General features: G+C 52.4%; 1 protein-coding gene across 2 annotated transcripts in view; it reads left to right on the top strand.

Moving 5' to 3' along the window:
• The first annotated feature begins 799 nt into the window (after positions 1-799).
• LOC138663669 (oocyte zinc finger protein XlCOF6-like) overlaps positions 800-14,850 on the top strand; it is a 33,340-nt gene continuing 19,289 nt past the window's right edge. For both annotated transcript variants that reach the window (XM_069749956.1, XM_069749955.1), the window contains exon 1: positions 800-859. In XM_069749956.1, the coding sequence (XP_069606057.1) occupies positions 833-859 (27 nt within the window). In that variant the 5' untranslated portion in view covers positions 800-832. The remainder of the gene's footprint in view (positions 860-14,850) is intronic.

The following is a 14,850-nucleotide window of genomic DNA, read 5'->3' as shown; positions in this document are numbered from 1 at the left end:
AATATAAAATAATCTGATTGGTAAACGGCATAACGAGAAGTAAACTCGAAACGCCATAATTACGGTTTTTTTTGTCGCCGCAACATTGCAATAAAATGAAATAAGAGGTGATCAAAACATGGTATCCGCGCCAAAATGGTATCAATAATAACGTCCCGCCAAAATAAAAAAAAAAATCCCAACGGCGATGTGGATGGAAAAATAAGTTATGGGAAGGAAAAAAAATGTTAAAAAACGGAAAATCGCCCGAGGGTTAAAACACTCCTAGGTGCATGCATGGAAAAAAATCTGTGGTCGTGTAATCTACAAAAATGATCACCAGTAAATAAAACGGGACGCGGATGAGATTGGCGCAGAATATTGTACACATTGGGATTAAGGGGAAAATTCTTGCGTATAATTGTCACATATAAATAAATGTGTGATCAGATGTCATATTTAGTCTGCGGCTCAAAAAAACCACATGACAGTATTCATATATATCTATCTATATACAGTAAGGGGCCTTCTATCTACTGGGATTTAGCTTTCTTATATAGAGCAGGATAAATCCAAGTCACTAAAGGACCTGGTCCCTCTGCAACCGGGAAATAGCGACTGTGTGTGAGAAAGCGAAATCCCAGTGCACAGAAGGACCTGGTCCTATAGCCGACTGGGATTTAGCTTTCTCTATACTGAGCCGGCTAAATCCAAGTCGGCAGAGGGACCAGGTCCTGAGCCGACTTGGATTTAGCCACAACCATACACTCACTGAGGCCCCTGATCATGTGACCCCTGACTCCTCCCCTCCTGTGACCTCATCACAGGTCCTGTGCGCACAGAGCAGCCATATATGTGGAGTGCGGCTCTGCAGGTGGAGGTCGGTGCTGGAGGCTTCATTATTCTCTATGTGGAGTGCGGCTCTGCGGGTGGAGGTCGGTGCTGGAGGCCCCATTATTCTCTATGTGGAGTGCGGCTCTGTGGGTGGAGGTCGGTGCTGGAGGCTCCATTATTCTCTATGTGGAGTGCGGCTCTGCAGGTGGAGGTCGGTGCTGGAGGCTCCATTATTCTCTATGTGGAGTGCGGCTCTGCGGGTGGAGGTCGGTGCTGGAGGCTCCATTATTCTCTATGTGGAGTGCGGCTCTGCGGGTGGAGGTCGGTGCCGGAGGCTCCATTATTCTCTATGTGGAGTGCGGCTCTGCGGGTGGAGGTCGGTGCCGGAGGCTCCATTATTCTCTATGTGGAGTGCGGCTCTGCGGGTGGAGGTCGGTGCCGGAGGCTCCATTATTCTCAATGTGGAGGGCGGCTCTGCGGGTGGAGGTCGGTGCCGGAGGCTCCATTATTCTCTATGTGGAGTGCGGCTCTGCGGGTGGAGGTCGGTGCCGGAGGCTCCATTATTCTCTATGTGGAGTGTGGCTCTGCGGCTGGAGGTCGGTGCCGGAGGCTCCATTATTCTCAATGTGGAGTGTGGCTCTGCGGGTGGAGGTCGGTGCCGGAGGCTCCATTATTCTCTATCTGGAGTGCGGCTCTGCGGGTGGAGGTCGGTGCCGGAGGCTCCATTATTCTTTATGTGGAGGGCGGCTCTGCGGGTGGAGGTCGGTGCCGGAGGCTCCATTATTCTCTATGTGGAGTGCGGCTCTGCGGGTGGAGGTCGGTGCCGGAGGCTCCATTATTCTCTATGTGGAGTGTGGCTCTGCGGCTGGAGGTCGGTGCCGGAGGCTCCATTATTCTCAATGTGGAGTGTGGCTCTGCGGGTGGAGGTCGGTGCCGGAGGCTCCATTATTCTCTATCTGGAGTGCGGCTCTGCGGGTGGAGGTCGGTGCCGGAGGCTCCATTATTCTTTATGTGGAGTGCGGCTCTGCGGGTGGAGGTCGGTGCCGGAGGCTCCATTATTCTCTATGTGGAGTGTGGCTCTGCGGCTGGAGGTCGGTGCCGGAGGCTCCATTATTCTCAATGTGGAGTGTGGCTCTGCGGGTGGAGGTCGGTGCCGGAGGCTCCATTATTCTCTATCTGGAGTGCGGCTCTGCGGGTGGAGGTCGGTGCCGGAGGCTCCATTATTCTTTATGTGGAGGGCGGCTCTGCGGGTGGAGGTCGGTGCCGGAGGCTCCATTATTCTCTATGTGGAGTGCGGCTCTGCGGGTGGAGGTCGGTGCCGGAGGCTCCATTATTCTCTATGTGGAGTGTGGCTCTGCGGCTGGAGGTCGGTGCCGGAGGCTCCATTATTCTCAATGTGGAGTGTGGCTCTGCGGGTGGAGGTCGGTGCCGGAGGCTCCATTATTCTCTATCTGGAGTGCGGCTCTGCGGGTGGAGGTCGGTGCCGGAGGCTCCATTATTCTTTATGTGGAGGGCGGCTCTGCGGGTGGAGGTCGGTGCCGGAGGCTCCATTATTCTCTATGTGGAGTGCGGCTCTGCGGGTGGAGGTCGGTGCCGGAGGCTCCATTATTCTCTATGTGGAGTGTGGCTCTGCGGCTGGAGGTCGGTGCCGGAGGCTCCATTATTCTCAATGTGGAGTGTGGCTCTGCGGGTGGAGGTCGGTGCCGGAGGCTCCATTATTCTCTATCTGGAGTGCGGCTCTGCGGGTGGAGGTCGGTGCCGGAGGCTCCATTATTCTTTATGTGGAGTGCGGCTCTGCGGGTGGAGGTTGGTGCCGGAGGCTCCATTATTCTCAATGTGGAGTGTGGCTCTGCGGGTGGAGGTCGGTGCCGGAGGCTCCATTATTCTCTATCTGGAGTGCGGCTCTGCGGGTGGAGGTCGGTGCCGGAGGCTCCATTATTCTTTATGTGGAGGGCGGCTCTGCGGGTGGAGGTCGGTGCCGGAGGCTCCATTATTCTCTATGTGGAGTGCGGCTCTGCGGGTGGAGGTCGGTGCCGGAGGCTCCATTATTCTCTATGTGGAGTGTGGCTCTGCGGCTGGAGGTCGGTGCCGGAGGCTCCATTATTCTCAATGTGGAGTGTGGCTCTGCGGGTGGAGGTCGGTGCCGGAGGCTCCATTATTCTCTATCTGGAGTGCGGCTCTGCGGGTGGAGGTCGGTGCCGGAGGCTCCATTATTCTTTATGTGGAGTGCGGCTCTGCGGGTGGAGGTCGGTGCCGGAGGCTCCATTATTCTCTATGTGGAGTGTGGCTCTGCGGCTGGAGGTCGGTGCCGGAGGCTCCATTATTCTCAATGTGGAGTGTGGCTCTGCGGGTGGAGGTCGGTGCCGGAGGCTCCATTATTCTCTATCTGGAGTGCGGCTCTGCGGGTGGAGGTCGGTGCCGGAGGCTCCATTATTCTTTATGTGGAGGGCGGCTCTGCGGGTGGAGGTCGGTGCCGGAGGCTCCATTATTCTCTATGTGGAGTGCGGCTCTGCGGGTGGAGGTCGGTGCCGGAGGCTCCATTATTCTCTATGTGGAGTGTGGCTCTGCGGCTGGAGGTCGGTGCCGGAGGCTCCATTATTCTCAATGTGGAGTGTGGCTCTGCGGGTGGAGGTCGGTGCCGGAGGCTCCATTATTCTCTATCTGGAGTGCGGCTCTGCGGGTGGAGGTCGGTGCCGGAGGCTCCATTATTCTTTATGTGGAGTGCGGCTCTGCGGGTGGAGGTCGGTGCCGGAGGCTCCATTATTCTCTATGTGGAGTGTGGCTCTGCGGGTGGAGGTCGGTGCTGGAGGCTCCATTATTCTCAATGTGGAGGGCGGCTCTGCGGGTGGAGGTCGGTGCCGGAGGCTCCATTATTCTCTATGTGGAGTGCGGCTCTGCGGGTGGAGGTCGGTGCCGGAGGCTCCATTATTCTCTATGTGGAGTGTGGCTCTGCGGCTGGAGGTCGGTGCCGGAGGCTCCATTATTCTCAATGTGGAGTGTGGCTCTGCGGGTGGAGGTCGGTGCCGGAGGCTCCATTATTCTCAATGTGGAGGGCGGCTCTGCGGGTGGAGGTCGGTGCCGGAGGCTCCATTATTCTCTATCTGGAGTGCGGCTCTGCGGGTGGAGGTCGGTGCCGGAGGCTCCATTATTCTCTATGTGGAGTGCGGCTCTGCGGGTGGAGGTCGGTGCCGGAGGCTCCATTATTCTCTATGTGGAGTGCGGCTCTGCGGGTGGAGGTCGGTGCCGGAGGCTCCATTATTCTCTATGTGGAGTGCGGCTCTGCGGGTGGAGGTCGGTGCCGGAGGCTCCATTATTCTCTATGTGGAGTGCGGCTCTGCGGGTGGAGGTCGGTGCCGGAGGCTCCATTATTCTCTATGTGGAGTGCGGCTCTGCGGGTGGAGGTCGGTGCCGGAGGCTCCATTATTCTCTATGTGGAGTGCGGCTCTGCGGGTGGAGGTCGGTGCCGGAGGCTCCATTATTCTCTATGTGGAGTGCGGCTCTGCGGGTGGAGGTCGGTGCCGGAGGCTCCATTATTCTCTATGTGGAGTGCGGCTCTGCGGGTGGAGGTCGGTGCCGGAGGCTCCATTATTCTCAATGTGGAGGGCGGCTCTGCGGGTGGAGGTCGGTGCCGGAGGCTCCATTATTCTCTATGTGGAGTGCGGCTCTGCGGGTGGAGGTCGGTGCCGGAGGCTCCATTATTCTCTATGTGGAGTGTGGCTCTGCGGCTGGAGGTCGGTGCCGGAGGCTCCATTATTCTCAATGTGGAGTGTGGCTCTGCGGGTGGAGGTCGGTGCCGGAGGCTCCATTATTCTCTATCTGGAGTGCGGCTCTGCGGGTGGAGGTCGGTGCCGGAGGCTCCATTATTCTTTATGTGGAGGGCGGCTCTGCGGGTGGAGGTCGGTGCCGGAGGCTCCATTATTCTCTATGTGGAGTGCGGCTCTGCGGGTGGAGGTCGGTGCCGGAGGCTCCATTATTCTCTATGTGGAGTGTGGCTCTGCGGCTGGAGGTCGGTGCCGGAGGCTCCATTATTCTCAATGTGGAGTGTGGCTCTGCTGGTGGAGGTCGGTGCCGGAGGCTCCATTATTCTCTATCTGGAGTGCGGCTCTGCGGGTGGAGGTCGGTGCCGGAGGCTCCATTATTCTTTATGTGGAGTGCGGCTCTGCGGGTGGAGGTCGGTGCCGGAGGCTCCATTATTCTCTATGTGGAGTGTGGCTCTGCGGGTGGAGGTCGGTGCTGGAGGCTCCATTATTCTCAATGTGGAGGGCGGCTCTGCGGGTGGAGGTCGGTGCCGGAGGCTCCATTATTCTCTATGTGGAGTGCGGCTCTGCGGGTGGAGGTCGGTGCCGGAGGCTCCATTATTCTCTATGTGGAGTGTGGCTCTGCGGCTGGAGGTCGGTGCCGGAGGCTCCATTATTCTCAATGTGGAGTGTGGCTCTGCGGGTGGAGGTCGGTGCCGGAGGCTCCATTATTCTCAATGTGGAGGGCGGCTCTGCGGGTGGAGGTCGGTGCCGGAGGCTCCATTATTCTCTATCTGGAGTGCGGCTCTGCGGGTGGAGGTCGGTGCCGGAGGCTCCATTATTCTTTATGTGGAGTGCGGCTCTGCGGGTGGAGGTCGGTGCCGGAGGCTCCATTATTCTCAATGTGGAGGGCGGCTCTGCGGGTGGAGGTCGGTGCCGGAGGCTCCATTATTCTTTATGTGGAGTGCGGCTCTGCGGGTGGAGGTCGGTGCCGGAGGCTCCATTATTCTCTATGTGGAGTGCGGCTCTGCGGGTGGAGGTCGGTGCTGGAGGCCCCATTATTCTCTATGTGGAGTGCGGCTCTGTGGGTGGAGGTCGGTGCTGGAGGCTCCATTATTCTCTATGTGGAGTGCGGCTCTGCGGGTGGAGGTCGGTGCTGGAGGCTCCATTATTCTCTATGTGGAGTGCGGCTCTGCGGGTGGAGGTCGGTGCTGGAGGCTCCATTATTCTCTATGTGGAGTGCGGCTCTGTGGGTGGAGGTCGGTGCTGGAGGCTCCATTCTCTATGTGGAGTGCGGCTCTGCGGGTGGAGGTCGGTGCTGGAGGCTTCATTATTCTCTATGTGGAGTGCGGCTCTGCGGGTGGAGGTCGGTGCTGGAGGTTCCATTATTCTCTATGTGGAGTGCGGCTCTGCTGGTGGAGGTCGGTGCTGGAGGCCACATTATTCTCTATGTGGAGTGCGGCTCTGCGGGTGGAGGTCGGTGCCGGAGGCTCCATTATTCTCAATGTGGAGTGTGGCTCTGCGGGTGGAGGTCGGTGCTGGAGGCTCCATTATTCTCAATGTGGAGGGCGGCTCTGCGGGTGGAGGTCGGTGCCGGAGGCTCCATTATTCTCTATCTGGAGTGCGGCTCTGCGGGTGGAGGTCGGTGCCGGAGGCTCCATTATTCTTTATGTGGAGTGCGGCTCTGCGGGTGGAGGTCGGTGCCGGAGGCTCCATTATTCTCTATGTGGAGTGCGGCTCTGCGGGTGGAGGTCGGTGCTGGAGGCCCCATTATTCTCTATGTGGAGTGCGGCTCTGTGGGTGGAGGTCGGTGCTGGAGGCTCCATTATTCTCTATGTGGAGTGCGGCTCTGCGGGTGGAGGTCGGTGCTGGAGGCTCCATTATTCTCTATGTGGAGTTCGGCTCTGTGGGTGGAGGTCGGTGCTGGAGGCCACATTATTCTCTATGTGGAGTGCGGCTCTGCGGGTGGAGGTCGGTGCTGGAGGCCCCATTATTCTCTATGTGGAGTGCGGCTCTGCGGGTGGAGGTCGGTGCTGAAGGCTCCATTATTCTCTATGTGGAGTGCGGCTCTGCGGGTGGAAGTCGGTGCTGGAGGCTCCATTATTCTCTATGTGGAGTGCGGCTCTGCGGGTGGAGGTCGGTGCTGGAGGCTCCATTATTCTCTGTGGAGTGCGGCTCTGCGGGTGGAGGTCGGTGCTGGAGGCCCCATTATTCTCTATGTGGAGTGCGGCTCTGTGGGTGGAGGTCGGTGCTGGAGGCTCCATTATTCTCTATGTGGAGTGCGGCTCTGCGGGTGGAGGTCGGTGCTGGAGGCTCCATTATTCTCTATGTGGAGTGCGGCTCTGTGGGTGGAGGTCGGTGCTGGAGGCCACATTATTCTCTATGTGGAGTGCGGCTCTGCGGGTGGAGGTCGGTGCTGGAGGCCCCATTATTCTCTATGTGGAGTGCGGCTCTGTGGGTGGAGGTCGGTGCTGAAGGCTCCATTATTCTCTATGTGGAGTGCGGCTCTGCGGGTGGAGGTTTTGTTCCTTTTCCGCTGATAGATACAAAAGACCCAACTATGAAAGACGGGAACCAAGGAAACATGTATTACTCTCATAGTATGGGACCCCACACAGTATAATATTCCCATAGTTCTGCCATCTTCAGTTTTATTTTTTTACTTTTAAATACCTGTGTTCTCTTTGCCACGACAGCACCCACTGAGAGAGGGGATCCGCCCCTAGGAACAGGAAACCCTACGGAGAGATAAAAGGGGCGGTCCCCCTCGCTCCCACAGTTTGGTTTCCTGTTCCTACGGGAATCCACGCGGAGAGAAGAGGATGCCCAGCCTGGATGCCACTTGCGCAGTTTACCTTTGAGGATGGCAAGGGCTCCAGAGCTGGAGGAGTTGTCTGGCTCACAAGGATCCATTCGGGTCGTCTGCGGGGAGCAAGCGCTCAGGTAGTAGCGTCGCGCCGTCCCCGGTGGGCGCACATGCAGCGTGGAGCCCCAGTGTGTTTTTTCCCCGGAAGTAAAAGCTTCCGGGAACATGAAGGAGGTAGACGGCGCCTGCGCTGATACCGGAGGCAGCACAGGCGCATAGAGTATGGCCACGACCCGGAGGTGATTAGCACTTCCAGGTTCAACAGGAAGAAAATGGCGGCCCCCATGTGAAAAGGACGCCGGCGCTAACACTCCGGTGTCCAATATGGATTCTGCGCAGGACCCAGCGATGTCTTCCATCGTAGTCACCGCAACCACGCCACGCAGCCATGCCAGCAGCAGCCGCTCTAAGCAGAGTGGATCTTCTAGGAAGAGCAAGCCGGACCGAGCTACTCCTCAGCCTGTGCCTCAGTCTCCTCCTCGTCAGCCGGTACCTTAGCAGAGAGCTTCACTGGGGTGAGTGTGCATCTACCCTATTAAGCTGATTATTGTTCCCTCTCCCTCTATACACCCTAGGCAAAAAGAACTGAAAAAACGAAACACAGGCAGTGTGCGTTATGTCTCCAGGCCCTTCTGGATGGTCACAAAAAGAGACTTTGTAATCAGTGCATTGATTCTACTTTACGAGAAGAAGCCTCAGTAAAATCAGAAGACATTAGAGTTATGATTAGGGAGGAATTACGAGCCCTGCATAGTTCAGACAGGGCACCGCATACTAAGGATAAGAGAGGATACGTTTCCCCTATATCTGACCAGTATTCTGAGATGGATAATGCAAACTCTGATATGTCCCAGGAATATCTTTCCTCAGATGAGGATCAGGATACATGCTTTCCCACAGATAGTATTGATAACCTTGTGAAGTCCGTTTGCAACACCATGGGCATCGAGGATTCTAAGATCCCCAGAACGCAGCAAGACATAATGTTTGCTGGTCTATCAGAAAGGAAAAGACCCTCCTTTCCGGTAATAGCAGCAGTAAAAAATCTAGGCAAAAAGGAATGGGAAAGCCAGGGGCAAAGGGGATTACCGCCATCCTCAAAAAGGCGTTATCCCTTCAATGATGAAGAGTTCGCAGCAAGGTCAAAAGCTCCGAAAGTAGACGCAGCAGTGGCATCCACATCCAAAAAATCCTTGCTGCCTGTGGAAGATTCGGGTTCATTGCAAGACCCACTGGACCGTAAAGCCGACTCTCTCTTAAAAAGAAAGTAATAAATTACTTGGCACTCAGGAGATTTTGTTGCAAGATAAGAAATCAGTTTATTCAGTGCATCCAGTTCCAACTTTTTAAACGTTTTCGGTCTTAACAACAGACCTTCATCAGAAATAGTTTTTATGGAATACTGGAAGACGTAATAGAATATATGAAGGCAATCAGAGGAGCCAGCGTCAGGTAGGTACCGGGACCAGAAAGCGCCTGAGAGTCTGGAGGAGGAGGAGAGGAGAGAGCGCTGTACGGGGCAAGATGCTCGCAGGGGCAGTAGCGCTGGGTTCTCAGATGACAACGGCGCTGAGCTGCAGAGGTCGCAGGGTTCCTCCAGGCTATTTCTGATGAAGGTCTGTTGTTAAGACCGAAAACGTTTAAAAAGTTGGAACTGGATGCACTGAATAAACTGATTTCTTATCTTGCAACAAAATCTCCTGAGTGCCAAGTAATTTATTACTTACATTTGACGGGTTGGATACCTAACTTGAGCACCGCCAAGAAGCCCTGAGTGCCGTGTGTACTATTGCTACTTCTCTCTTAAAAAGAGCCTGGGAGTCGTGTACAGGAGCTTTTAGACCGGCTATATCGGCTACTTGCACTGCTAGGTCCATGTTAGTCTGCCGAAATGACTTGGAGGAAGAGCTAAAAGGAGGTCTCTCTAGAGACAAGTTGATATCCTCTATACCCTTGATTAGGGGTGCTACAGCAACCACCCTCATGTGAAGGGTCTACGGTTGACAGCCTGGAATTTGAGAGGCAGCTGTTAAAACTAAGAGGCTTCTCTGATAAAGTGATTAATACCTTATTGTCAAGTAGGAAAAAATCCACTACATCTATATATGTGAGAGTGTGGAAGAAATTTCTAAGTCTCTATCCATCGGCCTTGTCGAGTGAAATTCCTGTCTCTACTATTTTAGAATTTCTCCAGAAAGGACGTGATTTAGGCCTTTCAGTTAGTACTTTAAAAGTACAAGTTTCTGCTCTAGGGGCCTTGTATAGTCACAATGTTGCAGGTAATAGGTGGATAGCCAGATTTATTTCAGCCTGCCAGAGATCAGAACCAGTTCAAATTTCCCACATACCTCCTTGGGATGTTACTTTAGTCCTTGAAGCCTTGACAAGTCACCCATTTGAGCCATTACACTCGTCTCACATTAAACACGTTTCCCTCAAAACTGCTCTTCTTGTTGCTTTAGTGTCGGCAAGAAGGGTAAGTGACATACAGGCATTATCAGTAGATCCTTCTTTTCTGTCAGTATTTCCAGATAGAATTGTCCTGGAAACAGACCCTTCCTACCTACCTAAAATGTGTACTAAATTTCACAGATCTCAAGAAATTCTTCTTCCTTCTTTCTATAATAACCCTACAAATCAGGAAGAGGAAAGGTACCATACATTAGATGTGAGAAGGGCTGTTATAGCTTATCTAGATAGAACTAGCGCCTGGAGGAAGAGCAGGGCTCTCTTTGTTTCCTTCCAGGGTCAAAGAAAAGGAGCTGGTGTTACAAAAGGCACATTATCCCGATGGATTCGGGAGGCGATATATCTGGCCTATTCGTCCAAAGGGGAGAATCCACCTGAGACTGTAAAGGCACATTCCACCGATAGCATCATCTTGGGCTGAACGAGCAGAAGTTCCAATAGAACTCATATGTAAGGCCGCAACCTGGTCTTCTCCTACTACCTTCTATAGTCACTATAGACTGGATCTATCTGCCTCCACTGACTTGTGTTTCGGTAGATCAGTTCTTAACACGATAATCCCCCCCAAATAACTATCTCTGAAAGTCTCTCAGTGGGTGCTGTCGTGGCAAAGAGAAAACACTGGATTACTTACCGGTAATGCTCTTTTATAGAGCCACGACAGCACCCCTTCACTTCCCTCCCAAATATATTAGTTTGCATATGAGCACTGTTAAGGGTGATTGGTTCTTGTAGTTATACGTAATTAAGTTAAGATAAATGATGATATGGAATTGCCTACTAAAACTGGTGGGTGGTTCCTCGTAATCTCTGTAACCCAAACTGTGGGAGCGAGGGGGACCGCCCCTTTTATCTTTCCGTAGGGTTTCCTGTTCCTAGGGGCGGATCCCCTCTCTCAGTGGGTGCTGTCATGGCTCTATAAAAGAGCATTACCGGTAAGTAATCCGGTGTTTTTGTTGTTTTTCATTTAATATATGGAAGCCTACTGGAAAATGCTAAAAAAAATCATATGCAGATTGAAAAAAACACTGTACATAGAGACTTTGGCATCAAATATCTCTTGTCTTGGTTCTTACAAACAAGCTTTTCTAAAAGCCTCAAACTTCTGTGTGTGAATCAGACCTGAGATCTAAGGCTACTTTCACACTAGCGTCGGCCCGATGTACCGACGCAAACTGCGAAAAAAAATGAACAACGGGGGGCAGCGGATGCAGTTTTACAATGCATCCGCTGCCCCATTGTAAGGTCTGGGGAGGAGGGGGCGGAGTTACATGCAACTTTTTTTGTGCCCACGGTCTGCCAAAACACGACGCATCCGTCACACGATGGATGCGACATGTGGCCATACGTCTCAATGCGTCACTAATGCAAGTCTATGGAGAAAAAACGCATCCTGCAAGCACATTTGCAGGATGCGTTTTTTCTCCAAAATGACGCATTGCGACGTACAGCAAACAACGCTAGTGTGAAAGTAACTCGCATATATTCCTTTATGGAAAAAATATATCCCAAAGGAAAAACGAAGTGAAGAGAAAGAAATGTAATTAAAAAATATAATGTTTATTAACAATAATTAAAAAGCTTAACAGTCAGAAGCACAAAGTGTGAATAAAAAACGGGGGATATTTCATCACCAGACAAAATCTGGGGAGACGGACCTGCTCCGTGTTGGCACAGTTAAATAGAATAATAGTAAAACCTAGAGTATCACATATGGTGGTGTTAATGATATGGAAATTTGGGTTGGATAAATCTACCCGTGTGTGCTGCGGCCGCTCCCAATTATTTCTGAGCCCTTAAAGAATGAGTCTGACACGTGGTGACAGCTTGACATTCAATCCAAGACTGGACATTTATTTCCTGATACATAGTTTTTATAATAGCATATAGAAAGGTGTGGTTTGGGCGGTTAGTTAATTAACATACAATTCAGTTATTGGTTATCTGATATATATGGAATATTGTGATTAATGCGCATATGACTGCTGATTATGCAACTAAAATGTAGCTCTCGGTATGTAGGGCAAAGTTGAGGCATCTGACCAGGACTCAGTTGAGACAACTCATCAGCACTTAATACATCTGGAGTTCTTCTGCTTTTTGGGTGGAAAACACCGATCAGTCTGTCTGGCTTATATTAGTTTATGTCAGCCATTTTAAGCAATTGATTATAAAGTAGCTGAGTAGATAGATATATATATTTGCTTTGTGTAAGTATATGTGATTTAAAGGAATATACATGCAAGTGAGATCTACATGATATAAATATTTCTATCACAAGCCCCCCTTAGATATCACTTGCCCTAAGCCTAGCCTCCTGTCCCAAAGCGCTGCAACTCTTTTGTGCTGCCGGCGATCCGACGCAAACCTAGTGTCTACACCTTCACACCGTACAGTCTTTCGCAATGAGCGATCAGGAGATCTGTCCCTAAACGGGGGTAGAAACATGCATGGTCTCATATTGGCGACTCTGTGCGATCAGTTCCACATATTCGTCGTCATCAGGATTGGAGGAGCCATCAGGTGGGTGAATCTGAATTCGGATAGGAGATGCGGCATCAGGTTTGTTATTTCCTTGACTGTCTTTTCCATCATCAGGATCATTCTGGCTTAGGCGTATCTTCTGGTACGGGAGCCTTCTTGCAGTGCGATGCGTGGATCCAAGTGGGCCTTCCCTCTAGTTTCACAGAGGTTGGTGTCGTCAGCAGCACTTGGAAGGGACCATCAAATCTGGGGTCGAACGTTCTCCTCACAAACTTCTTCACCAACACCCAGTCTCCTGGTTTCAGGGAGTGTGAACCGGGTACCAATCCTGGATCTGGTAATGAAGAGAAAACTCGAGAATGGATGTTAGCAAGTTTCTTGGTGAGTTCAATTACATAAGCAGACAAAGTATCATATTGCATTGTCAACTGCTGGGGGAAGAATACCCCTAACCGAGGGCTGGACCCAAACAGAATCTCATGAGGTGACAACTTTTCTGGGCCCCGGGGAGTGTGCCTGACACTAAACAGTGCGATGGGGAGTGTTTCATGCCATGGTTTGCGTGTCTCTTGGGCAACTTTTAACATCCTGTTTTTGAGTGTCCCATTCAGTCTTTCTACTTTCCCGCTACTCTGGGGGTGGTAGGGAGTGTGTAGGCCTAAATCTGACCCTACTGCTGACCAGATCTCCCTTGTGAGGTTTGCTGTGAATGCGTGCCCCTGATCACTATCACTTCTGGGACCCCGTATCTGCACACGATCTCTGAGAGTAGCTTCTTTGCAGTAGTCTTTGCTGACTGATTCCTCACTGGGAAAGCTTCTGGCCATCCTGAAAACACGACCACAAGGGCATATTCGAATCCTCCACTTGGCGGCATCTGGATGTGGTCTATCTGGATCCTCTGGAAGGGGTACAGCGGTCTGGCGAGACGATGTGCGGGAACCCTCTCCACTCCTCCAGGGCCGCACCCCCCGCAGGCCAGACAGCCGCCAGCGAACCCGGCTGCCAGGGTGGAGATCCCTGGAGCGAACCAGTAAGCACCAATCAGATCATTCATCTGTGTCTTTGATCTGTGCGTGGGCCCATGTGCCCACTGGACCACCATAGGGTACATGCTTCGGGGTAAACAGGGTTTGTAGTCCATTGAGTATACTCTTCCTTCTTGATGTGTTGCACCCTTCCGCATCCAATTCTCCTCCTCCTTTGGGGCTTGTTCTTGCAACTTCTTGAATAGATCCCAAGACGTCATCTCATCTGGTGTCTTGTCCTCAGTTGCCACGTAGTAGCCGTCCGGCTCTACGACCTCTCCCATTTCTCCATACTGTCTTCCTTTGGCGGCTTCTTTGGCTGCCAGATCTGCCATGTTGTTGCCCTGTGCCTCTACTGTGTTCAGTTTTCCATGTGCTTTGACCTTCAGTACTGCCACCATTTTTGGGAGTTGGAGTGCGCTCAGTAGGTCTTTAATAGCTCCATGATGCTTTACGGTTGTTCCACTTGCTGTGATGAAGTCTCTTGCAGCCCAGATGGGTCCGAAGTCGTGTGCTATGCCATGCGAATACCTTGAATCGGTGTAAATGTTTGCAGTTTTGCCTTCTGCAATCTGGCAAGCCTTCGTCAGCGCTATCAGTTCTGCTTCTTGGGCTGACAGGCTAGGTGGCAGACTCCTGGACCACAGGATTTCTTGATTGCTGGCCACTGCACATCCCGTGTGAAATCTTCCTTCATCATCTGCAAATCTGGAGCCATCTACATAGAGGATCAACTCTGGGTTGGCCAGTGGCTCTTCTGCCACATTGGGTAGTCCTGCTGTTTCCTGTTGCATGATGCTGAAACAATCATGATCATCTGGTCGGAGCAAATCCAGATCCTTGTGGAAGGTATCATGCAGATTTTGATCTGGAGGGTCCATATCTGTATCCCCCCTTGGGAGTGGGAGTAGAGTGGCCGGATTGAGGACTGTACATCTGGAGATGGTGACGTTGTCAGGCAGTAGTAGTGAGCACTGTAGATGAAGATGTCTTGCTGTGGAGAGATGTTTTGGCTGGGTTTGATTGAGAATTTCTGAGATGTCATGTGGAGCCAGGATTTCCAGTGGATGTCCAAGAATGATGTCAGCTGTTTTGTCCAGGAGGGCGTGTGCTGCAAATACTGCTCTCATGCAGGAGGGGGCTCCCCTTGCGACTGGATCCAGGCGAGCTGAAAAATAGCCTAGAGGTCTCTGTCTTCCCCCGTGAGTCTGTGTCAGGACTCCAGTAGCATGGCCTTCTTTCTCCATCAGGTAGAGACGGAATGGCTTCTCGTAGTCAGGTAGGCCTAGCGCTGGCGCTGAGACTACTGAGTCTTTTAGCTTCTTGAACGAACTGAAGGCCACATCTGCTAGCAGGAACGGGGTTACGTTAACGCAGTCATACAGAGGTTGCATTAGGACTGAGGCATCAGGGATCCAGGTTCTGCAGTACGATACGAGACCAAGAAAAGCTT

The sequence above is a fragment of the Ranitomeya imitator genome, chromosome 2, assembly GCF_032444005.1.
Source record: "Ranitomeya imitator isolate aRanImi1 chromosome 2, aRanImi1.pri, whole genome shotgun sequence".
NCBI classification, from domain to species: Eukaryota; Metazoa; Chordata; class Amphibia; order Anura; family Dendrobatidae; genus Ranitomeya; species Ranitomeya imitator.
Note: the sequence above shows the minus strand (reverse complement) of the source record. Positions and strands in the feature narration are given on the sequence as shown.